At 41.0% G+C, this 25,434-nt stretch overlaps 1 protein-coding gene and 1 long non-coding RNA gene across 2 annotated transcripts in view; one reads left to right on the top strand and one right to left on the bottom strand.

Annotated features, from left to right (window-relative positions):
- The window catches only part of PKD2 (polycystin 2, transient receptor potential cation channel), a 59,734-nt gene extending 40,701 nt beyond the window's left edge, over positions 1-19,033 (bottom strand). The window contains exons 1-2 of the mRNA XM_032332839.1: positions 18,301-19,033; positions 10,669-10,782 (exon numbers count right to left, since the gene is read on the bottom strand). Coding sequence (XP_032188730.1) covers positions 10,669-10,782; positions 18,301-18,901 — 715 coding nt within the window. The 5' untranslated portion in view covers positions 18,902-19,033. The remainder of the gene's footprint in view (positions 1-10,668; positions 10,783-18,300) is intronic.
- Positions 9,931-12,752, top strand: LOC116584461. Its single transcript, XR_004283202.1, has 2 exons — positions 9,931-10,197; positions 12,155-12,752. It is a non-coding gene; the product is annotated as an uncharacterized LOC116584461 (long non-coding RNA).
- Positions 19,034-25,434: the final 6,401 nt, after the last annotated feature.

Here is a 25,434-nt window from a genome sequence, read left to right as displayed (position 1 = left end):
GGTGGAAAACAATTTACCATACTAATGGACATTAAAAAGAAAGCTGGGTGGCAATCCTTACATCAGATAAATTAGATTTTAAGCTAAACACTATAATAAGAGAAGAGAAGGACACTAAATCATACTTAAAGGGTCTGCCCACAAGAAGATCTAACAATTTTAAATATCTATGCCCCTAACATGGGAGCAGCCAACTATATAAACCAATAAATAACAAAATCAAAGAAAGACATTGACAATAATACAATAATAGCATGAGACTTTAACACCCCCCCTCACTGAAATGGTAACCCAAGTAAAAGATCAACAAGGAAATAAAGGCCTTAAATAACACACTGGACCAGATGGACATCACAGATATATTCAGAACATTCCATCGCAAAGCAACAAAATATACATTTTTCTCGAGTGCACATGGAACATTCTCCAGAATAGATTCTGTCCTGGGTCACAAATCAGGTCTCAACCAGTACCAAAAGATTGGGATCATTCCCTGCATATTTTCAGACCACAATGCTCTGAAGCTAGAACTCAATCACAAAAGGAAAGTTGGAAAGAACTCAAATACATGGAGCCTAAAGAGCATCCTACTAAAGAATGAATAGGTTGGGGCACCTGGGTGGCTCAGTGGGTTAAAGCCTCTGCCTTTGGCTCAGGTCATGATCCCAGAATCCTGTGATCGAGCCCTGCATCAGGCTCTCTGCTTAGCGGGGAGCCTGCTCCCTCCACCACCAACCTGCCTCTCTGCCTACTTGTGATCTCTGTCTGTCAAATAAATAAATAAAATCTTAAAAAAAAAAAAAAAAAAGAATGAATGGGTCAACCAGGAAATTAAAAAAGAGTTGAAAAAATTCATGGAAACAAATGAAAATGAAAACACAACTGTTCAAAATCTGTGGGACACAGCAAAGGCAGTCCTGAGAGGAAAGTTTATAGCCATACAAGCCTTTCTCAAGAAACAAGGAAGGTTTCAAGTACACAACGTAACCCTACGCCTAAAGGTGCTAGAGAAAGAACAGCAAAGAAAGTCTAAACCCAGCAGGAGAAGAGAAATAATAAAGATCAGAGCAGAAATCAATGAAATAGAAACCAAAAGAACAGTAAAACAGATCAATGAAACTAGGAGCTGGTTCTTTGAAAGAATTAATAAGACTGATAAACCCCTGGCCAGACTTATCAAAAAGAAAAGAGAAAAGACCCAAATAAATAAAATCACGAATGAAAGAGGAGCGATCACAACCAGCACCAAAGAAATACAAACAATTATAAGAACATACAATGAGCAACTATACGCCAGCAAATTTGACAATCTGGAAGAAATGCATGCATTCCTAGAGACATATAAACTACCACAACTGAACCAGGAAGAGATAGAAAACCTGAACAGACCCATAATCAGTAAGGGGATTGAAGCAGTCATCAAAAATCTCCCAGCAAACAAGAGCCCAGGGCCAGACAGCTTCCCAGGGGAATTCTACCAAGCATTTAAGGAAGAATATATACATATTCTCCTGAAACTGTTCCAAAAAATAGAAATCGAAGGAAAACTTCCAAACTCATTTTATGAAGCCATCATTACCTTGATCCCAAAACTAGACAAAGACCGCACCAAAAAGGAGAATTACAGACCAATATCCCTGATGAACAGAGATGCAAAAATTCTTACCAAAATACTAGCCAACTGGATCCAACAGCATTAAAAGGATTATTCACCTTGACCAAGTGGGATTATTCCTGGGCTGCAAGGTTGCAAATCAATTAATGTGATAGACTACAAAAATAAAAGAAAGGACAAGAACAATATGATCCTCTCAATAGATGCAGAAAAAGCATTTGACAAAGTACAGCATCCTTTCTTGATTAACTCTTCACTGTGTAGGCGTATTGGGTACAATATCATCAAAGCCATCTATGAAAAACCCACAGCAAATATCATTCTCAATAGGGAAAAACTGAGAGCTTTTCCCCCAAGATCAGGAACAGAGCAGGGATGTCCACTATCACCACTGCTATTCAACATGGTATTAAAAGTCCTAGTCTCAGCAATCAGACAACAAAAAGAAATAAAAGACATCCGGATCAGCAAAGAAGTAGTCAAACTCTCACTCTTTGCAGATGATACAATACTATATGTGGAAAACCCAAAGACTCCACTCCAAAACTGTTAGAACTCATACAGGAATTCAGTAAAGTGTCAGGATATAAAATCAATGCATAGAAATCAGTTGCATTTCTATACAACAAGAGCAAGACAGAAGAAAGAAATTAAGGAGTCAATCCCATTTACAACTATACCCCAAAGCATAAGATACCTAGGAATAAACTTAATCAAAGAGGCAAAGAATTCTGTACTCAGAAAACTATAAAGTACTCTTGAAAGAAACTGAGGAAGACACAAAGAAATGGAAAAACGTTCCATGCTCATGGATTGGAAGAACAAATATTGTGAAAATGTCTATGCTACCTAAAGCAATCTATAGTTTAATGCAGTCCCTATCAAAATACCATCAATTTTTTTTAAAAAAATGGAACAAATAATCCAAAAATTTATATAGAACCAGAAAAGACCCCGAATAGCCGGAAGAATGTTGAAAAAGAAAGCCAAAGTGGGTGGCATCACAAGTTCAGACTTCAAGCTCTACTACAAAGCTGTCATCATCAAGACAGCATGGTATTGGCACAAAAACAGACACACAGATCAATGGAACAGAATAGAGAGCCCAGAAATGAACCCTCAACTGTATGGTCAACTAATCTTCGACAAAGCAGGAAAGAATGTCCAATGGAAAAAAGACAGTCTCTTCAACAAATGGGTTGGGAAAATTGGACAGCCACATGCAGAAGAATAAAACTGGACCACTTCCTTACACCACAAAAAAAAAAAAAAAAAGACTCAAAATGGATGAAATATCTCAATGTGAGACAGGAATTCCATCAAAATCCTTAGGAAAACACAGGCAGCAACCTCTTTCAACCTCAGCTGCAGCAACTTCTTCCTAGAAACATCGCCAAAGGCAAGGGAAGCAAGGGTAAAAATGAACTATTGGGACTTCATCAAGATCAAAAGCTTTTGCCCAGCAAAGGAAACAGTCAACAAAACCAAAAGACAACTGACAGAATGGGAGAAGATATTTGTAAACGACATATCAGATAAAGGGCTAGTGTCCAAAATCTATAAAGAATTCAGCAAACTCAACACCCAAAGAACAAATAATCCAATCAAGAAAGGGCTGAGAACATGTACAGACATTTCTGCAAAGAAGACATCCAGATGGCCAACAGATACATGAAAAAGTGCTCCATATCACTTGGCATCAGGGAAATACAAATCAAAACCACAATGAGATACCACCTCACACCAGCCAGAATGGCCAAAATTAACAAGTCAGGAAGTGACAGATGTTGGCGAGGATGTAGAGAAAGGGGAACCCTCCTACACCATTGGTGGGAATCCAAGCTGGTGCAGCCACTCTGGAAAACAGCATGGAGGTTCCTCAAAAAGCTGAAAATAGAGCTACCCTACAACTCAGCAATAGCACTACTGGGTATTTACCCTAAATATACAAATGTAGTGAATCAAAGGGTCATGTGCACCCAAATGTTTACAGCAGCAATGTCCACAAGAGCCGAACTATGGGAAAAAAAGCTAGGTGTCCATCAACAGATGAATGGATAAAGAAGATGTGGTATATATACACAATGGAATACTATGTAGCCATCAAAAGAAATGAAATCTTACCATTTGCAATGACATGGATGGAACTAGAGGGTGTTATGCTTATCGAAATAAGTCGATCAGAGAAAGACAATTATCATGTGGTCTACCTAATATGAGGAATTTGAGAGGTAGAGTGGAGGGTTTGGGGGGTAGGGAAGGAAAAAATGAAACAAGATGGGATCAGGAGGGAGACAAACCATAAGAGACTCTTAATCTCACAAAACAAACTGAGGGTTGCTGGGGGAAGCAGGGTGTGGAGAGGGTGGTTGGGTTATGGACATTGGGGAGGGTATGTGCTATGGTGAATGCTGTGAAGTGTGTAAGCCTGACAATTCACAGACCTGTACCCCTGGGGCAAATAATACGTTATTATTTAATACAACAACAATACATTATTTATTATTATTATTATTGTTATATTATTATTATTATTTAATAATATTATTTTAATAAAAATAGTAAAAAAAAGGAAAAACAAAAGTGAAAAAAAAAATGCCTCATTTCAATATAAGCAATGGACACTATTTTATCCTTAATATTGCTGAAAAAAAATGTAGGCTCAAAGACTAAAAACAAAGAGGACTGTACTCCAAAAACTCCAGGTCATTAGAATTAAAAGAAGCAAAGCAAAGGAAAAAAAAAAAAAAAAAAGCGAAGCAAAGAAGAATTTTCCAATGTAACAAGACAAAGAGAAACACGGAGAATAACAAAAAGTCCCCCACAAAAAATGAAAAAGCAGTATTTTTAAAACCACAAATGCAGAAAGTTAATTTAAAAAGGATTAAGCAAACACAGAGATAAAACCAAGCCATCTAGAAATGAAAAACAATTTTTTTTTCTCTTCATAACTCTTGGGCCAAAGACGAAATCAAAATGCCTCCATAATTATAAATATGCCAGACGTAAAGACAGTAGAATCCAGTATTCCAAAGCCATCTGCCACAAGATGAAGCCATAATCCTGACCGGGAAGCTGATGTCCTTTGCTAGCTCTGTGCTGTCCCACATCCTCACAGAAACACGATAGAAATAAAATAAGAACACATATTTGAAGAGACTCTATAAACAAAATGTACCAAATACAAAGTGATACACATAATTCAAAGAATGATTAGGCTTGAACTCTTGCAGTTGTCCTATTAGGAACAGTTCCGGGATGGTGAGCAAGAAGGACTAAGAAACAGAAAACGAGAAATGTCAACATTTAGTAAGAACATCCATGTGGCATCTCTTGAGATGCACCTAACAGGACCCCTTTTTCCCTCCCGGTGCTGAAGGACACGGATGCATGAGCTAGCCTGACAATCCTGAGGGAGGAGTGTGGTGGCTGAGGCGGATTCGAGATTTCACCACAGCTCAGGGGAGGGCCTGGTGGATAAAACTTCTCGATGGATCTGCCTCTCCAGCTCATCTTGAGGGATGAGGAAGAGCTGAGCAGACCCAAGAAAAGGGGACAACCAAGTAGGTCAAGGCCTTTCTGAGACCCAGAGTGGACTGATGGGGCTGAAGTAACACGTGTTCATTGGAAGTGGCTGGTGTGAAGAAGTAAGCCAAGACGGAATAATGAAGTGCGCTTTATTATGCAATGGTTTTAAACTTCATCTTGAAAGGGAGGGGATGATAGCATGTTCAATGGAAGAGTGACGTGGGTTAATCTGGTCTCAGACAGCAGTTTGGAGGCAGTGCCTGGGAACCCTACTAAAAGATCTAAAAAGATGTCAAAAAAGGTGAGGGGGGCACCTGGGTGGCTCAGTTCGTTAAGCATCTGCCTTCGGCTCAGGTCATGATCCCAGCGTCATGGGATCAAGTCCTGCATCCAGCTCCTTGCTCTGCAGAGAGCCTGCTTCTCCCTCTGCCTCTGCCTGCCACTACCAGCCTGTACTCTCTCTGTCTCTCTGACAAATAAATAAATAAAATCTTTAAAAAAAAAAAAAGATGTCAACCAATCTGTGGTCTAATGGCACTGAGGCACTATAGTTTTGTTCAATTTGAAAGACAGCTTTCTCGCCATAGGCAGTCTTTAAAAGTTACTTTCCACGGGCTGCAAGCTGTGATCTTCAGAATAAATGTGCTTGCTGTGGGAAGCTGTTGGAATGTTTGTCACCGGAAATTGAATTAGCTTTCCACCAACGTGATGATTAACCCCCGGACTTTGACTTTCTTGACCTAGTTTATCAACAGTTCATCTGCATGAATTCTCTTGCAATTAGGGAAACTATCTTTAGATTAGACAATCATCTTCGCAAGATTTTTACAAGTAAAATAAAATATTCATTTCTTTTTCGTTGCAATATAACTGACATATAGTATTGTGTAAGTTTAAGGTATACAATGTGTTGATCTGATACTATTCATTTCTTTTTTTTGAATACAAAACAAAGCCTCCTTTTTTCATAAATAAAAAGATGGAGACATACAGATCTCTTCTTATAAGAGCTCTTCCCACCCTAGGACATACCATGCTGTATTATGGTATTATGACTGTGTTGTTCATTTCTCCAGTTTCATTACTTCTTTGGACACTAGTGAGTTTAAGGTTAAAGACATTCTTGCACTAATTGATTATATTTTTTACTCTGTACAATATTTACTGGGGACGTGATATTTTTTTCTCAGTGCTTTGTGGGTTATAAATGTGTTAAAATATTAATCCTTTGTAATATTTTTTTCTAAAGATTCTTTAGAGTTGTTTTCTGCCTTTTCATCTTATCTATTTCTTTGACATATAGAAATACCACATTTCTATGATGCTAACTCAACCAACTCTTAGGGTTTCCATTATTATGTCTAAACAGGAAATTTGAGAAATTTTAATGTAGAGCACAAAAAAAAAAAGAAGAAGAAGAGGCAAATGTATTTTTATCATAGATTCACCAAAGACTTTGTTAGGCTTTTCCAATGATCTTTAGCAATACTACTAATCCCCTTCTTTAAATTCAGCATCTAAGTCACACCAAGAAATACTGTTGCTATTTTAACAGTAACCATATGTAAGTATGTACTTTGATGGTGATGGTGGATTCATGGCAGTTTAGGTTTCACGTAAGAATAAATTCTAAACTGTAGAGGAAGTGGGATTACCTAGTTCCCCTGTTATTTCTCTCCTCTGGGTTAATCAGACTAATTTTAAAAACAAAGGGGTTTAGAACTAACGCTGATAAGATTGAAAATAGGTTTTGATGGGCACTTAGTTGCTTCAAAAGAATGCCCAAGCAGTTTGAACCTACAAGTTTTTAGAATCTACTGATGAAACAATTCAGCCATTGCCAACTATCTCTGGGAGGAATTCTGCTCTTACTATTCTTTATATGATAGACAGTATCCTAGGGTCTTTTGGTATATTAATCCCAATCTTCAGAAAATATTTCTTTTTTTTTTTACAGATTTTATTTATTTATTTGAAAGAGAGAGAGAGAGACTGAGCAAGGGAACAAAGGCGCAGAAGGAGAGGGAGAAGCAGACTCCCAGCTGAGCAGGGAGCCCCACAACTCTGGGCTTGATCCCAGGACCCTGAGATCATGATCTAAGCTGAAGGCAGACGCGTAACTGACTGAGCCACTCAGGCGCTCCACAAAATCTTTCAAAATAAGTATTTCACAGATGGGAAAATAAGGGCTCAGAAAGGTTAAATAACTTGCTCAAGCTTACCTAACACATAAGTAGTTGAGCTGGGATCTCTGTTGATGCAAAAAAATCTCTACTTTTCCTACTATGCCAACTGCCTTCCTGAACCTTATCTATTTTGTGTCAAGAGCATCCAATATGCAAGGCATACAACTAAGTACATTATCTCATTTACCCACAAAGTAATGGGCTTGACATTATTGGTCATTTGATATTGATACTGCTGACAAGATTTTAAAACTGGTAGTTAAAAAGATGGCTTTTGAGCAGTGGGCAAGGGCTCAACCACTAGAAGCCAGTAACGTTTTGTTAGGAATAAGTCATGTCTGCTTATCCTCACAATGTCCATTTTTAATTTGGTCAACAGCTGTGACAGCAGAGGAAGGCAGAGTTATTCTGACAAGCTTTTGAAAAGGTCTTTCTTATCATTCTGTTTCTTGAACATTCTGAGCTAGATGAGGATCAAATTCAGTGAACTCCACTCAGAGAGCTTTGACTAATTCATGATGTTCTTTGACCAATCTTTTTTTATTTATTAATCAGAATAAGGACATGGAGATAGTATCAACTCTGTTGATCCAGTGAAGCCAAGAGGAACAGATGAATGAACCTTGATCCAGAAAAATTTCAACAGATGGAATGAATGACATGAAATTCAACAGAGCTGACAGGGAAGTCCTCCACTCTGTTCCAGGAAAAAGTGTTCATATGCTAGTTGGTGCGACACAGTACTTTATAGTTTTTGGTGAAGAGACTGAAGAATCATTTATGTGAAGACTCAGGGACTGGGAAGAGGAGAGACCCACAGCCGTGTATCTGACTGAGGACACCCACCCATGGCACCACTTTTGCACTCTTTCCTCATGAGGCTCCTACTGTGCTTTTAAAGGGACCTGATAAACACAACAGGTGCTGGAGAGAGTTTCTGTGACATGGGTCCTCAAATGCATGTCTCCAATTACACAACCAACAGTTAAAGGAACTAGAAAGATTTAACTTGGAGAAGACTTAAGGGAGACTGAGTGTTGGTCTTCAGTCTTCTGATCGGCTAAATTGGAGAAGAACATGGGCTAAATTGGAGAAGATCACGTAGACAGGATAGACTTGGCTTCATATAAAGAAGTACTTTCTGACATAGGCATGGAAAAACAAAATGAACTATTTCAAATAAGTAAGTCCCTTAACTTGGACTCTTGCTCAATCACACAGGAAGACTGACCATTTGAGAGGGATGCTGCAGAGGAATTTTACCATTCAGTGGAGGTTTGATCATATGGTTGCTAAGATCCCTTCCTAGCCAGAGATTCTAAAATATCCTGAAAATGGCCTATGTAAAATATGTAGCTAATGATATAAGAAAAAAAAGTGACTAGTGTGAAAAAGAAAAGCATTAAAAATTCCAAAATAAACAAGAAAACACTAATTATATGACTCAAGGCATGTTTCCTAGAACTCTAGCTATTTGGTTTATTTATCTGGCCTAGTTCCCAAACTTGTCAGTGTACGGGAACACTCACTTTCCTGGGCCACATCTGGAAGGCTCTGATTTAGCAGATCTGGGTAAACTATTTTTAAAAAGTAATTTAAAAAAAATTATCTTGGTGATTCTGATCCTCAAGCAGTTTGGGAGGCTACTGAAACCTAAACTTACTATAGGGGTACTTATACTTTGCACAAGAAATATATATGTATGTATGTGTCTGTGTCATGCTTGAAAAAAACTTAATAATGATTTTAACCAATCTGTTAATATTTAAAGCCACTGTAGTTTAATATTCAAGTGCCTATGCAGGGAGCAAACTCTACTTCAGTATCCTAAGCTCTAACAGCTTAGGACATAAAAATTAAAAATACCACAACTTTTAATATTATGAATAGATCTTTTGTATTTTTTTAGCATTTCTACCTTAGATAGAATGTTGTAAAAAGTAATGACATTCCTTCCTAAACAAGTAACAGAAAAAAATAAAGAAAACAGATATTATTCACTCATACATACATTCTAGTTTAAATACCTACTTTTTTTAAGTTCCCACTTGGATTGGCAAAGTCTCAGAAAATGCAAGAAGTCGTTACTCCCTGTTAAAGCTCATTAAGAGCTTACTAGTATTAATAAAAAAAAAACACAACTGTGGGTGGGATAGTAAACAAATCAATACTCAATTTCTTAAAATTATAAATATTGAAACTTAAGTGTTTCCTCAATATTTTATGTTAAACTTACAAGTTTATAGAAAAAAATTTTTTATAAATCTAATAAATTTTTAAAATGTTTTTAAGGAAGCTGTTTTTACCTAGTCAATTAGATTCAAGGTGATCAATTTTAATGTATTAAGAATAACCTTATTAAATCATCGATTAAATTTTGATTCTCTCCATAAAGAAAAAAGAGGACTCTTTTTCAGATTGGTGTTAATTTTTTAAGCATTTCTAAGTATACACTATGCAAATGAAGTCCTTTCCCAGAAGTCTGGGAGGACGTCCTGGTTGTCATAAAGCTGTTTCCTTGTCTGTTTTCATAAAGGGCTTTAGCAAGAATGTAACAGAACTCCCATCATCCAACAACCTTTGATTCAGGACATCAATCCACTATCTAAGACTTCCTGGACTTGGAAGTAAATGGTTTCTAAGACTTGTCCTGGCTAAGGCTTGACTCCCCTCCCCTCGCAGAGGATGCAGGGACATACCGAAAGAAGAGAGGAAGATGAAAGAGATGAGTCTGCAGTAAGTTTCCTGTAGAGTAGAAGACCGGTGATTACCGCAGATTTGGAAAACTTTAGGAATTAGAATGAAGGAATCCCCACACACGGGAACAACAAACACATCCAGATCCAAAAGAGTGGGACTTACAAGTAGGTAAGTAAATAAATAAGTTAATTAATTAATTAATTAAATCCATAAAAGCAATATTAGGAGATAATTATTTGTATTTCCTCAGTGTTAAACTTTGAACGTCATTTTGCTAAAAATAATTCCTACATTCGACTTTATGTTGACGGATGTAAAAAATAGTGACAGTATATTTATCGGGAAATCCAATAAAAAATTCTTTTACTTGGTTTTTCGCTATCTAGCAGGCTGCCCTATGCATCTCATAGTGAAAAAGGGTCATGGTAACAATGACCTAGCCAATCAGGTTAATGCTGAATTTTCATCGGTGTTTGCCAGAGGAGAGAGGAGAGCTTTATCAAATTCTCAACTGAAACTGAGAACAGAGAGCTTCTGAATGAATCCCTCTGATGCACATACAATTCCTTTCAATTATGGTTTGGACAGGTCAAATATTTTCACACCTCTTCCTTTAGTAGGAGGAAATGTTCTACTTACAGATGCACAAGACTATGAGAAAAAGGAGGTACGTGGTCAGCTCCCGTAAAACACTTTTAAGATACTTCTCTCGGTTAGTGCTGCTTTCTTCCATGAGCCTTGTTCCCCAGAGACCTTTAAAAGAATAATGAAAAGTATGAATGGCAAAGAAGAAACATAAAATAAATATCACCTATAAGGGGGATTCTCCTGTATTTTTTTTAAAAATAGGAATTCTTCACCTTTTTTTTTTTAAGATTTTATTTATTTACTTGAGAGAGAGAGAGAGAGAGCATGAGAGAGGAGAGGGTCAGAGGGAGAAGCAGACTCCCTGCTGAGCAGGGAGCCTGATGTGGGACTCGATCCCAGGACTCCAGGTCCATGATCCGAGCTGAAGGTAGTTGCTGAATCAACTGAGCACCCAGGTGACCCTGTATTTTTTTTTTAAAGCAGGAGTGCCTTTTAAGAATACATCAGCGTCTACTGTCCCCCCATATGTATCAAATACAAGATGACAATATGATCATTGTCTAAACGCCCCATCCCATCAGAAAATGTCTTAGTAAAAATTTATAAAGAGAAAAGGAAATAAGGGCGCCCCAGAAGAATGTATTAAATAATTGTGCACACACACATTTGCTCTTCCTGGGTGGGGGAGGACACAACCTGTCAATTATCCTCTCCCTAAACCTAGTTAGGACATGCGTAATTATGACACAAGACACCTTTTGGATCACCCCTGATGAAAAGAAAGCCTGGTTGGAGCATCATTTCACTATGGAAATATCCACCAAACTTCTAGCACACTGGCCCCAAATTTTGCTACTCTGTAACCCTCTTTCTCCTTTAAGAAACTCAATGCTGACCGACTACTCTCAACCTGCATAGCTTAACAGATTTGAAAAATGCTAAGTAACATTGCATCTTTAAGTTAAAAGCAGCAATCATCCGATTTCACTCTCTTTGGAGAAAGAAGAAAATCAGCAACCATGTTTCATATTTTAGCAGATGGAAAAAGTGCTGGGCTGGCTGAGCGGGGATGACATAACCCTCTGTGAGCTTGCTGGAGGCCGTTACCGCAGTTTTGGACTCACTCAGCAGACAGACATGGTGGCCATCCAAAACCCCCATTAATGAACAGTGTGGTAAAATCACATTGCTGGCTACTTGGAAGAGCCTTAGCGTTTGCCAAAAAGGACAAACTTCTCAATCCTTTCAGTTAGATTAAGTCGGCTGTGAATGGCAGTCAGCCTGGCCCTGGCGTTCTGCCTCACACGTTTAGTCCGCAGACTTTAACGCCATCCATCACTGAAACTCACATAGCTACTTAAGCTACCAACAAGCCACACAGAGGTCAGGGAAAAATGGCATCAATCCTTTTACTTCCCGGAAATGACTCCATCACCAGTGTTTATATATTTTTAAAGTCTAATAATAATACATTAATTCTCCTCCTAAATTTCAGTATTCCGTGTCCTTTTCTTTTTTTCTCCCAAATTTCCTTTAGGAAAAACAGCAACTGAAATCAAAGACACCGTGTTACGCATCACAGGTTTCAGCACACGGAAAGTGGAGCAGGACTTATGACCAGGTCTGCTTCTGCCAAGATCTGGTAGTTGTCAGGGAATTACTCACTCAGAAGAAATGCAGCAAGCAGAATGTTTGTTCGCTGAAACTCTATCATATTTAAAAATTATTACAAATTTAGACGACATGGAAAATTACAACTCAGAATAACATAGAGGCAGCCAAACATTAGGCTCAGTAGCCCTGAACACAATCACGCTATTTCTTCGGTTATATTTCTTTTGGAGACCAGGCCTAAAATATACACATAAGTGGAAATTACTAGTCTTTTTATCATCAGGAAAGATTGTTGTCTTGCCTCAGTCAGTGATTTCACTCTTTCCCATGCTTTATAAACAGTTATGCACTAAGGAATGGTCATGGTTCTTAATATTTACAAATGGTACTGCTTGACCTATAAGCAGAAAAACCAAACTCTCATCAAATTTTATTTAAGTAAATGTGCAATGGTCTACTGCAATTTAATTCAAGCCCTCAAATGAAACATTTCAAATAAAAAGAAACAAAGTCCCCCATTATATTTTTATGTATTATACTTCACACATTTCATTGACTTTCTAAATTAGTCTATCCACTTCCTCAAATATTTATCACTCTCAAAATTTCATCCAGTTTTTGCACTGGGTGCGTATGTAGGGTCTGTCTTAGGACACGGGGACCTCTTTACATTCTGATGAGTGAGAAGTGTTTGTGTTCACAGATAGAAAACAATTGCTGTCCTATGGCTAGCTACTTCCCATGTTTAGCAGAGCTGACAGACTGAGAACGGTTAAAGACAGAGTTCTCGTCCCAAGTGTCAGCATTCTTCAAAATCAACTGTTGTCTTTTCCCACCACTGTCCTCACCCTGGAGGGAGAACATGCCCAGCATTTAAGGCACTCACTCACACTTAGTACATTAAGTGTCCCCGGCTGTTAGGGAGAACATGGTATGAGGGGGACACCAGACAATATCCAGCTTCTCTCGTGTTTAAGAAGGTGCTTGGTCAATGCCAGAGCCCAAAGTTGGAGTATGTCATCTCAACAGTGTGTATTCCCCCAGTCAGTGGTACTTACACATATGAACACAGGGAAACTGCGAGATAGATCATCCAAAACACGAAAGATGTCTCAAACACAAATAATTGTGAAAAAACGCCATTTTTGCAACTATCTTATTCACCTACTTCCCAAAGTGTTATTTTTGCGATACACAAAAAATATCACAGAGAGAATGATATAATGTCCTATGTATCTCCCACTCAGCTTCAACAATTATCAACTGAACACCTGCATTCATCGAAACCGTCACTCGCTTCTTCCCAATTTTGAAACTAATTCCAGCTATCGTATCATTTCATCTTGAATATTTCAGTTCCATGGTTAAAAGATTCTGTGTGGATCATTTGCCTCATACTAACCCTGTCCCTTCTGATGGACACTAAAGCCCCATGACTCCTTGATCACGACAGGGTGCAATGTGGAATTTCGGAACAGTTGCGTTCAACTGCGGGATCAGTCACCTATGAACTGGGGGACCTTATTGAACATCATGAGCCTCCATTTCCTCAGCTGAAGATCGGATGAAAGTATCTCCTTGTGGGGTTGCTCTGGGAATTATGTAATTGCATAAAGTACTTGAAATTATGTAAATTGCATAAAGTACTTGAAAGAGGCCTGTCTATATCTCCAGAAACAGGCGCAACTCTGAAAAGTATCCTACTTCTTTCTGACACCTAGTTGGCTTAAATTTCAGAACAGTGAAAAACACCCTAATCCAAACGAACCTCAATTTCACTGTGAACAGCCTAACCAAATTCTCACTGCATTTCTATCATGAAAGGAGTCTGGTTTTTTGTGCCCAGACACATGGGGGCCTTGTTGAGGAAGACAAACACAATCTTTCCAAGTATTTATTTGAACTGCAGGCCCAACTTTAAAAAGGGAAGTGACCTTTTCTCTACTACTGGCCCATTTAATATAGAATATTCGGTTGCTACCTTATATGTTATTGACTCCTGAATCTTCAGTTCTCAGTCAGGCCTCTCCTGAGGTACACACAGGCAGATGCCACAGCTAACAGCCAGTTCTACCTGCATATTCCACAGACAGATCGTACTCGCAGGCCCCATACTGAGAGCTTTTTCTTTCTTTGTCTAGAAACCTACTTGCCCTTATGGGTTAATGGTACCAAGTCGGAAACATGGGTTTCATCTGAGAAGAGGCCCTTTTCTTAACCCTCATACGGAGCTGGTCCGCAATTCTGACGGCTTCTGTCTGTCTCCAGTCCAGCTTCCCTCTATCCCAGCACACACACCTTGGCTGCAATCGTTGTTACCCCCCGTCTCTTGGTTAGCCCTCTCCTGACCTATTCTCCCACCAACCAGCACCATGCACTTCACTCCATTCTCCACATTCTCGCTAGAATCATCTTCAGATGGGCATGTGACCCTATCAGCCCTCTTCCTGAAGCCTCTATGAGCTCTAACTTTTTAGAGGGAAAAACTTACCAATAAGCTCAAGGTTTGCCTCATCTTACTTCTACTACTTTTCCCTCCTCAAATTCCCTCCTCATCCTTCAAGATGTTAACTCGAGTATCATTTCCTCTGACCTCCTCCCATAGAGTTGGTTCTCTCTTCTTTGGGTCCCTCCCAACCCTGGGACCCCGCATTGCAATTATTTACTTACACCTGTTTCCCCTACTAAGCTGAGCTCCTTGAAAGTTGGGACCTTATTGATCTTTGTATCCCCAGTATCTACCACAAAGGAAACTCTCACAAATGTTTGTTGACTGAACAAATTCTGTTACTAGCATAACCTTACCACATACCCCACAGCAGCAACACTCCCTCAAAAAAATCCCCACAGCTACAGAAATACAAAATCTTGTTTGTTCAAAATTATAGTGCAAATAAAAAAAAAGGAAGAAGTGATGGAGTGAGGTTTGGATTTAAAACAAAGGGAAACTCACAACAGCCAAAAGGTGGAAAGAACCCCTGTGTTCATCAACTGATGATGGATAAACCTTGAAAAATTATGCTAAGTGAAATAAGCCAGATGGTAAAGGACAAATACTGTATGATTCCACTCATACAATGTACCTAGATTAGAAAAATTCAGAGACAGAAAGTAGAATAGAGGTTGCCAGGAGCAGGGGAATGTGGTAATGGGTAGAGCTTCTGTTTGACATGATGAAAAAGTTCCGGAAATGAGCAGTGATGATACAACATAGTGACTAGGAGAGGAGGTATGTATTTGTTATAGCAGTTTAGCCCACCCTACCAATTCAGCTGATACTTTAGGATTTCTACAGGAAAACAAAACCCCAAGCACAGACATTTAAAATAACAGGCGATGATTTTACCAAGTTGATACATCCATAGAACATACTCAATTCTGGAAATTCAGATAATTTGATTACTCATGTAAAGTGTCAAATTTTATTTTTGCACTAAGAAGAGGGTACTAAGGAAAAAGTAACGATTACTGGGGCTATCTTTTAAGTTTGGGTGCAGTCTTTACATCCTTCAGCCATCCATCACTTTCTTTGGTCCAGACTGCCTACAAGGTCTTCCTGCCTCTCTGCTTCTCTGCCTCTCTGCGTCTCTGCGCAAGCTTTTCTGCGTAGCACACTGCCTACTGATATCCTCTATTTCTGCATGTTTCTGGTCTTGTTAACAACTTGCAACTGCTTCCTAATATTTAGGGCTAAAATCTCAGTTCCTTGGTTGGACATAGTATTTGCCAACAACCCTGCCTCAAACATTTCTTCTTTACCATCTTACTCCTGCTAAGAAGATAGATCGAATTATTGTACCAAGAGCAAAAAGGACCCTTTGTTGTCTATCTTGGATTCATGTCATTAAAGAACATCACAGAGTATGCTGAACCCAGAAAAGACTTTGGAGATGAGATTATGAGGAACAGAGGCCCAGGAAATAAGTGAGTTGTATAAAGTCAAGGAGGAAGGCAGGAGACCTCCAGGGAAGCTCCTGACCACTCCAAGCTTGAGGAATCTTTCCTACCTTTAGAAATTGCAAGTTACTTTCTGTTCCAATCCTAGGGTACTATTTACACAATGCATGTAAGATTTTTGTCATTGGTATCTCATAAGGGGGAAAAAAATCACAACTCATTGATGGTTATTTATTTTACTTTACTTGGTTTCTGTCCATAGGAAAATGGTGATGGTGCTATTTTAGTTTTTCGGGGTTTTTTTGGGTTTTTTTGGTGGTGGGTGGAGCACCTGGTACAGTGCTACAGTGCTAATTTCATAGTAGGTACTAATTATTCAATGAATGTCACTTATTCAATAAGTGATAAGTATATGTTTAATTTTTGATATATTTAATAAAGTAAAATTTATTCTAATATTTTCTAAGATTAACATTTTCCTGAGTGTCTTCCCCTACTAATTAGAGCATTGATAAGGTTCGACTAGAAGTTCACTATGAGCTTATATGCTGTAAATTTTTTGAAAAAAAAATTTTTGAAGGACTACACTTATAAACTCATATAAAGATACAAATTTCATTTCATTACATTCAATTATTGAATTTATTCAAAAAAGGTTAAAGGATTATTATACTTATTCACTAACTTGTAAAAAACTTCTCTTACTGCAGTGAATATTTTTTAAAGCACATTTAAAACAACATAAAATAATAATTTGTTTGCATAATTTTGAACATTAAGAAGCACAAGGGTTTTTTACTAACTTATTCACATAGGTTACTCAAAAAGGACCTTTTGTTCTCCACCATGCCATGAATCAAATTTACAGCATAAACACTTATATAAAAGAAATACAAAAGTGTACACTATTAAAAATCTATCATTTACTTTATAGTTATGAAGCACTCACATGTCAGACATGCTATGAATTTCACAGGTTTCATCCCATTTAATTCTCCCCACTCAGGAACAAAGTATCATGATTCTCTCTTTTTAAGAAAAGCAAAAATTGGGGATCAGAGAGATTAAGCAATTTGCTCAAGGTCATAGGGCCAAGGTGTGGTAGAACTGGAATTTGGGTGTAGGGCTGACTTGGTCTTAATCACATTGCTATTAAAACACCTGGCCTTTTTTTTTGTACAAGATTTGCAAAACTGACGGGAAGAGTAGGGAAGGGAAATTTTCAAAAGAACTGAGAATGGAAATTCTTAAAAGTGGAGATTAAAATAATTTGAATGTGAGAGCAAATGCAACTCTTCCAAGGATGCCTCTGACAAAACCTTCCAACACAAGATCCTCTCTGCTCCTGGAAAATCTGTGTCCTCTGAATAGGCACTGGCAAATCTGAAAATTCCTTTCCTGCCTTTGGAAAGTTGGGTGCACCGAACTCTGACACATGCACACACAGCTGGTATCTGGTGACTTCACTGTTTTGTTGGAATTTCAAAGAACGTTAAGTTAGCTATTTAAAAACATACTACCAAGTGTTTAAACAATGTTACTTTTTCTTTGCAATTGTTTTAGAAAAATACCTAGATTAGAAATGGCTAAATAACTGTTTTCGAAGACATTATTTTCTTCTATTTGTGGTATTCTAAACAGCTCGCTCTCCCCAAAACAACCACACACATCACCAAAACAACATCCGTGACAACTCACTGACACTTCTCCCACAACTTGGATAACAGTACAGATACCCTTTCCAGAATGGAATGCGGGGTGAGAGGGCATCCAGACCAGCGGAAGACCCGATATACAGGTGCAACTACCTTCAGCTGTATTAGAATATTCTTCCTTTTTTCCCCTACAAGAAAAAAAAAATCTTCAGAGGCACCCTTTCATTTTAATACGGCTTTCACTGAGATATGCAGAGGTTAAAAATATGCTGACCCATGTTCTTCTGTTAGAAGGGGGTATCCCATAAATTTGCACAAACAAGGGCGCAGTGGAATTCCGCCACGGGTACCGGAAGTAGAGCGCAAGTAGCAGAGGTGGGGACGCGCTTCTACGGGACGCGGGGACGCGAGGGCGATGCGAGCTGGAGCCCTGGGAAGCTGCCCACAGCGGGCGACGGCTCTGGCCGGCGCCCGCGGCTCCGGTTTGTGCATCAGCCGCTGCGGGTCGCGCTCTTACCTCGCAGCCCGCGAACCAGCCTCTCGGCCCAGGCCACTCGGGGCGGCTGCCCGTCCAGGGGGAGGTGGCGATGCAGCGGGTCCCCGCCGCCGGCCGGGCTGGGACTCGGGGGGCCCTGGTCCTCTCGCCTACGGCGCCTCCCGCTCGGGTGGCCAGGGTCGTGGTAACCCCCCAGCCCCCGGCCCCGGGCGCCCACGGAGCTCACGGCGGAGGAGGCGGCCGACCTCCGGCTGCCCGGGCGCCACTCCACGTCCATCTCCACCACCATTCCTCCTTCCTCTCCTTCCACCTCCTCCTCCTCCTCTTCCTCCTCGGCCTCGAAGCCCGGGTTGTCACGGCTCCACGCCTGCCGCGAGCACGACGAGAGCGGAGGAGAGGGGGAGGCTGAGGCTCCGGCCGGGGGGTCCCGCGCGGCCGCCTGCCGGATACGCTCCATCTCGATCTCCAGGCCCCTCTGTTCGCGGAGGCCGCCCGGAGCCGCGAGGCCGGCGCCCACGGCCGCGCCGCCCGCCATCAGCCGGCCGGGGCCTGCCGCTCGGGATGCGGGCGGCCGCTTCGGGTCCCCGGGCTGCTGCGGCTGCACGCGGCTCGAGTTCACCATCGCGGTCACTGGCGTCCGGCGCGCCTCCGCCCCGCGCCGCGGTCGGCGCAGCCCGCCGCAGGAGCCATGTTCTTTTCTTCCCGGGGCCCGCCGCCGCCTGCTCCCCGCCCCCGACTCCCCGCAGACCCGCGTCCCTCGCCCGCCCCCTCGGCCCGCCTCCCCCTCGCCTCGCCTCGCCTCGCCTCGCCTCGCCCAGCCGCTGGGGCGCGCTGCCGGGGGAGGTGCGAGGAAGCCGCCCCCGCGGACCGCGCGGTGGGCTAGCGGCGCCCGGGCTCGCGTTCCAAGTGGAGCCGGGGCCCGGTGCGGGCGCCCACGTTCCGTTCGGGTGCAGGGGCTCCGGCGGGAGGGCTTCGCTGCCCCGCCCGCCCGCCCGCCCGCTCGCGTGCGGGGAAGGGGCTTCTGGTGCTGTCCCTGCCTGCGGGACCCTGACATAATGGTTGGGTCCCAGTTAACCGCCAGGCTCTTCTGCCTCGACTTCCCAAAGTGCAGGGACAGCGAGAAAACCATTTTGTGGGATGGTGTGTACTAGCGAAATCCAGCCTGCGCTGGTTTGCCGCAGGGGCAGAGAAATCTTAAATTCATCTGAGAACTACCAACAAACAGGCTGCTAAGGCTGCCTTGCTTGGCCTTTAGCGGCCCCCTTGTCCCCACTTCTGCTGCTTTTTGGATGTTTTTTTCAACGTCTGGTCGGCTCCTCTCTCCACACACTGTGGGGACCCCAAGGATTCCGTCCCGGAGCCTTCAGATCGCGGGTGCTCTGAGCTGGAGCTCGTCCCCGGCCCCCTCCCGCTGCCGGCTCCGGCTCGGGCTTCCGAGGCACAGCCCCACGTCAGCCCCGGGGCCAGAACTTTATTCCCACTCTGCGGAGCGCATCCGACTGGATGTTCTGCAGTTGTGTCACACTTAACCTGTCGCAAATTAAATCTCCGTCCCCTTCCTCTTTTAAGTCTGCCTCACCTCCTGTGCCCCCAGTTGAAATTTGAGGCAGGCTGTTGTCCTTCTCAAGCTAGACTTCTCCGTGATACCCTCATCTGTCTGCTCGTCTCCTACGCCTCTTCTCCCCAAATCTTGTTACTTCTGCCCCACAAATCTCTCTGATAGAATCGTTGTTTCTCATGCCTGTTGTCAGCGTTTTCGTCCAAGGCCGTTGGTGTATGTTAGTTTTATTCCTCATTGGAACATCAAACCTATCAGTTCCACCTCCATTCGCCACTTTCAAGATCCCCAGCGTTCCCAAATTGTATTCAGAACCAAAACTGCTCCTGTCACATTGATGCTTGGATACTTCTGGGGGCTCCTGACAGCTTAATAGATAAAATTTAGTTTCCTTAGGTCTGGTTAGTAAATTTTCTTCATCCGCCCTTGTATTTATTGGTTTGCTACGGCTGCCATAATGAAGTACTCCAGACTGGGTAGCTTAAACAAAAATTCACAATTCTACAGGGTGAAAGTGTGAGATCAAGATGTTTGCAGAATTGGCTTCCCCTGAGGTCTCTCTTCTTGCCTTGTAGATGGTGGTTTTTCCACTAGTGTCTTCACATGGTGATCACTTTCAGGGGTCAGTGTCCTAATCTTATCTCATAAGGACACCAGACACATTGGATTCAGGCCTATTCTAGTTGCTTCACTTTAACTTAATTACCCAGAAAAAAAAAAAAAAAGATAAAAAAAAAAACCCAACCCTGTCTCCAAATACAGTCACATTCTGAGTTGTTGGGGATTAGGACGTCAACCTACGAATTTTTGAGGGGGACACAATTCAGCCCATAACGGCCCCTGCTCTGCTTTTCTAGCATTGGTTCCCGTCTTGTATGTACATCAGAGCAGCATCCTTTGTTGCTTCCCTATTTTATTCAGGTAATCATGGCCACCTATCATCAGTTCTGTGGTTTATTTATTTACTTATTGGTGTCATTTGCCTAACTTTGAGCTTTTTTAAAGACAGGGCTTGTTTATCCTAACCTACTACCTCAGCCCAAATTCCACTTAGAATTCTTTCTTAATTAAAGCTCTCAAACATCTGTTGTCTTTATGTCTGTCAGTTCCTTAGAAATTTACTGTCTCTTTGTCTAAAAAATATGAAAACTGCCTGCCTCGGTCATTTGTTTAGGCCCTAATTTCATTATTAGCCCTCTGTGTGCACATAATAAAATTTTAGGGGTTTTTTCCCCCTTATTAATCTGTCCCATGTAAATTTAATTCTAAGTTCAGCTGGAAGACCTTGAAGTGTAGAGGAAAAACTTCCCTTCCCTACAGTACTAAATTTATATTCTCTTATCTGTTGTTATTTAGACTTAGGGTATGTATCTCGCCAATGATATAACTCCCTACAGTTATGTCCCAAGAGTGTTTTATCCTGCATATTCTATTAAAATGATAATGTTACTTACTATGCATAGCGAAAGCACAGAACTTGAACCCAATAAATAAATAGTAATTGAATTAATTCTATTATTCCTTGGTATTATTGTTTTTCCACTCAGTATTCTCTTCCCTGTATCTCTAGACTATAGACTTGCTAGCAAAAAAAAAAAAAAAAGTAAGAACAAAAAAGAAATGGATAAACTAGGGGAGTAATTTGCTGTGTTCTCAATCTTGAACTGTGGAAAATCAAAACATCTTTGGGAAACAAATATCACAAAACTGAAAATAGCATTTGAACAGTGACTTAAGAATGGTTTCACCTGGGGGACGTCTGGGTAGCTCAGTAGGTCAAACATCCATCTTCAGCTCAGGTCATCATCTCTGGGTCCTGGGCTCCCTGAGTTAGGTTCTCTGCTTGGCAGGTAGTCTGCTTCTTTATCTGCCTCTGCCCCTCCTCCCTGCTTGTGATCCCACTCTCTCTCTCAAATAAAAAAATCAAATCTTAAAAAAAAAAAAGTTTCCTGGGGGCATAAACTGTTCCAAGGCCCCTTATATCTCAGAGGAGAAATGGTGGCATGTGAAGGTTAGAAAGGCCTCTACACAAGGGACACCTGGGGGGCTCAGTGGGTTAAAGCCTCTGCCTTCAGCTCAGGTCATGATCTCAGGGTCCTGGGGTAGAGCCCCACAGCCACCTCCGGCTCCCTGCCAAGCAGAGAGCCTGCTTCCCTTCCTCTCCCTCTGCCTATTTGTGATCTCTGTTTGTCAAATGAATAAATAAAATCTAAAAAAAAAAAAAAAGAAAGAAAGAAAGGAAAAGAAAGGCCTCTATGTGAAGAATTAGGAAACCCTAGTTGTTTGTTTGTTTGTTTTTAAAGATTTTATTTATTTGACAGAGATCAAAAGTAGGCAGAGAGGCAGGCAGGGGGACTGGTAGCAGGCTCCCTGCAGAGCAGAGAGCCCAGTTCAGGACTGGATCCCAGGACCCTGAGATCAAGGACCTGAGCTGAAGGCAGAGGCTTAACCCACTGAGCCACCCAGGCGCCCAGGAAACCCCAGTCTTAACCAAAGGTGTAATGGTGTGACTGAAAATGATGCTGCCTGACTAGGCTCACACAGTCCCTCAACAATTACACAGGGAATTCAAACTCCTTAAGGCTGGACTTTTGGCCTGCTGAACTGATTGCTTTCTTTCATAGTGTTGTGCCCCGGCACATAGCAGGTGTTCAGGAATTATTTGTTGTAGGATCCTCTGGGCTAGGCAGGGAGTGTCTGGCCTTAAGAAGCTCATAATCCAGTTGTGACAAAACCCAAAAGCCACAGAAGTTATTGTAATAGATGAAAATATTTACCATAATTAAGACAGAGGAGCATGGGGCACCTGGGTGGCTCAGTCAATAAAGCATCGGACTCTTCATTCCAGCTCAGGTTATGATCTCAGAGTTTTTTCTACGGGTTTCTCAGCTTTAAAGATACTGTCTGGTGATAAGGATATCTTTGTACTTCTTAGGACAGGAAGGATGCCTTTCATACGAGAAACTGATTTCTTGCTGGAGGGGTTTGGAGGTGGTTATAAGTATACTTACACCATAAGTAGATTTGATTTAAAATAATCAGTATGCTTAAAGTGCACTTTTTGGGGTGGCTTGCCCTTGAGCCCTATGGTATCAAGTCAGTATGAAGTCTTTCAACACAGGAAGGGGTTGAGGAGAGAGACTACTCAGGCTGGCATGGGAGGGGAAGGTAGGGCTAAATCACAGAAGGCCTGAGATGCATGTTAAAGAGTATTATAGCCTTTATTTAATAATAATAATAATAATAATAATAATAATGTACCTTCTTTTATAGTGTCAGTGATTTAAAACAAAATCTTAAACATTCTTTTTAAGACTACACCATTGTCTCCAAAAGAATTTGGACTCACCAAAAATGTATCCACATATACATAATTCAGTATGCTTGCTCAAAATTTTAATTACAAATCTTCACAAGCCATGTGATTTTTAAAAACTTCAGAGAAGTACTTGTGTACATGGATAGTATTTAATGTACCACAGCCTAAATCTTACATTCCAAGAATTTCACTAGCACTTTCAATCTTAGTTTTCATAAACCCATCACCAGCCATGCAATGTATTTCCTGTTCAAGTACCTAGTCATTCTTTCTGGCTTCCTAATGTTCTCCCTTGTGCTTTTACCTTGGCATGTTTTCTTCCTTCGGAGCACCTCGCTTTTCCTCAAGTAGGCCTTGAAGCTGTAAATTTCTCTCCCTTCCCACAGAATTCCTTCCTTTGATATTCATCTTATTATTCCTATTTCTCATAAGAAGTATTCTCTTATTAAATAAATGAGAGGCACAAACTCATATTTTTCTTCACCTGGTTACCATAATCCTGTGACCATACTATAAGTTTCGATAATCTACAGGGCTTGAAATACTGTGTGGGATAGATAACATAGCTGGATGCTATTTAGTTTTATTTCAACTGTGTGGTAAGTTTTTCTGGAACAAGCTACACAAACCCCATCCCTTTGTCTCAGTGCCATGGTGGATACTCCGACAGACCCTTCAAAAGGCAACTTAAAAACTGTCCAGTCTGATTTAATACTTTGTATTCTCCACGCTTCTGGCTTCTGCATTATTAAACTTGCCTGTTTGTTTCCTGTTTTGCTTTTATTTTCCCATGTGAACAGATGAAGCAGACACAAGCAGAAGGACCCATCAGTCCTGCAGATTCCACCTTCTAAAGGAAATTCAAAAGGACTCTCTGGCTTGTGTGGTGTTGCTTAGCAACCCACCCAAACAAACATGTTTCCCTCTCATTTTTTTCCCAGTCCTTATTTATTCAAGAACATTGTAAAATAAATTATTACCACTTGACATCTGAAATCATTAGAAAAAAATTTGGTGTTTTGGGCTTTGTAAGAACTGCTAACCGTACTAAAATTTTTACTTGTTTTTATTTCTCAATTTACTACACTAATAATGCAAGACCAGGATTTGTGATATTCTACCTTATGTCTAGAATTTGGTTTGGATGTGTCCCTGCCTCTGTGGGAATTACCCTGGCACTGTTGTTGGCTGGCACTGTGATTTTGATGACCTAACCTCTGTCTCTCAGTTTCCTTCTGTGAATAATGTGGTTAAATATCTACCTTACCAATTCCTGCAGGATTTTTGCTGAACACATAGTGAGGGAATATTAACAAATTAATCAAACACAGTGTCCACTAGACACCAGGTTCCATGTTGGATTCCAGTGGGGCAAGGAGAAGACATAATTCCTACCTGTAAGGGGATCAATTTGAAAATGCCTGGAAACATTGTTACATCATCCCCAAGCCCTTTTCTACACCTCCTAAAGACTTGCAATCTTTCTAGACTCCAGCATCATCTTCTTTTGAAAAGTTACTTAGCCACATCCCTGGCCCCTAGCTTGAATTTACTTGCCTCTCCTCCCTGTCAAATTTTATCACAACATTTATCTTTCTTTTTAAAAGATTTATTTATTTATCTGAGAGAGGGAGTTTGAGTTAGTGGGAGGAGGGGCAGTGGGAGGGAATCTTCCAGTAGACTCCCCACTGAGCGTGGAGCCTGATGAGGGGCTCAATCTCAGGATCCATGAGATCATGACCTGAGCCAAAAACAAGAGTCAGATGCTTAACCAACTAAGCTACCCAGGCATCCCAACATTTATCATTTCATATTAAAAATATCTGTTAACAGAATTGTCCTTCTGAGTAGAATGTAAGGCAGAGAACTTGGCTTATTTGGTTTATTGTTTAACAGTTCAGTAGCCATTCTCCCTTCTTACCAACACAAAAGTGAGATTTTTGTGGGGAACCACCCTCTCCTGTTCTGAGTCCCTGTGTGCCTCAGATGTGGCTGACACCACCACTAGTTCCCAAGTGATGAGTGTGGAACTCAGGGATGGCCAACCAGAGCATCACGAACACTTGGCGCCTGGGAATGGTATTTACAAACAGGCGTGGGCTCTGATTCTGTTCAGTGGAAATCAGGACAGAACTTTTTTTCAAGTTGTGGAAAAGAAAAGTGTTTCTCCCTGCTAGATTTAGAGTCAAAGGATGTGAGTCTAGACAAGCTGGCAGCCAAAACGTTGATGCTCAGGGGTAAAATGGAGCCAACAATATATATATACACACACACACAA

Source organism: Mustela erminea, chromosome 2 (assembly GCF_009829155.1).
Source record: "Mustela erminea isolate mMusErm1 chromosome 2, mMusErm1.Pri, whole genome shotgun sequence".
NCBI lineage: Eukaryota > Metazoa > Chordata > Mammalia > Carnivora > Mustelidae > Mustela > Mustela erminea.
This window is presented reverse-complemented; position numbering and strand designations above follow the sequence as displayed.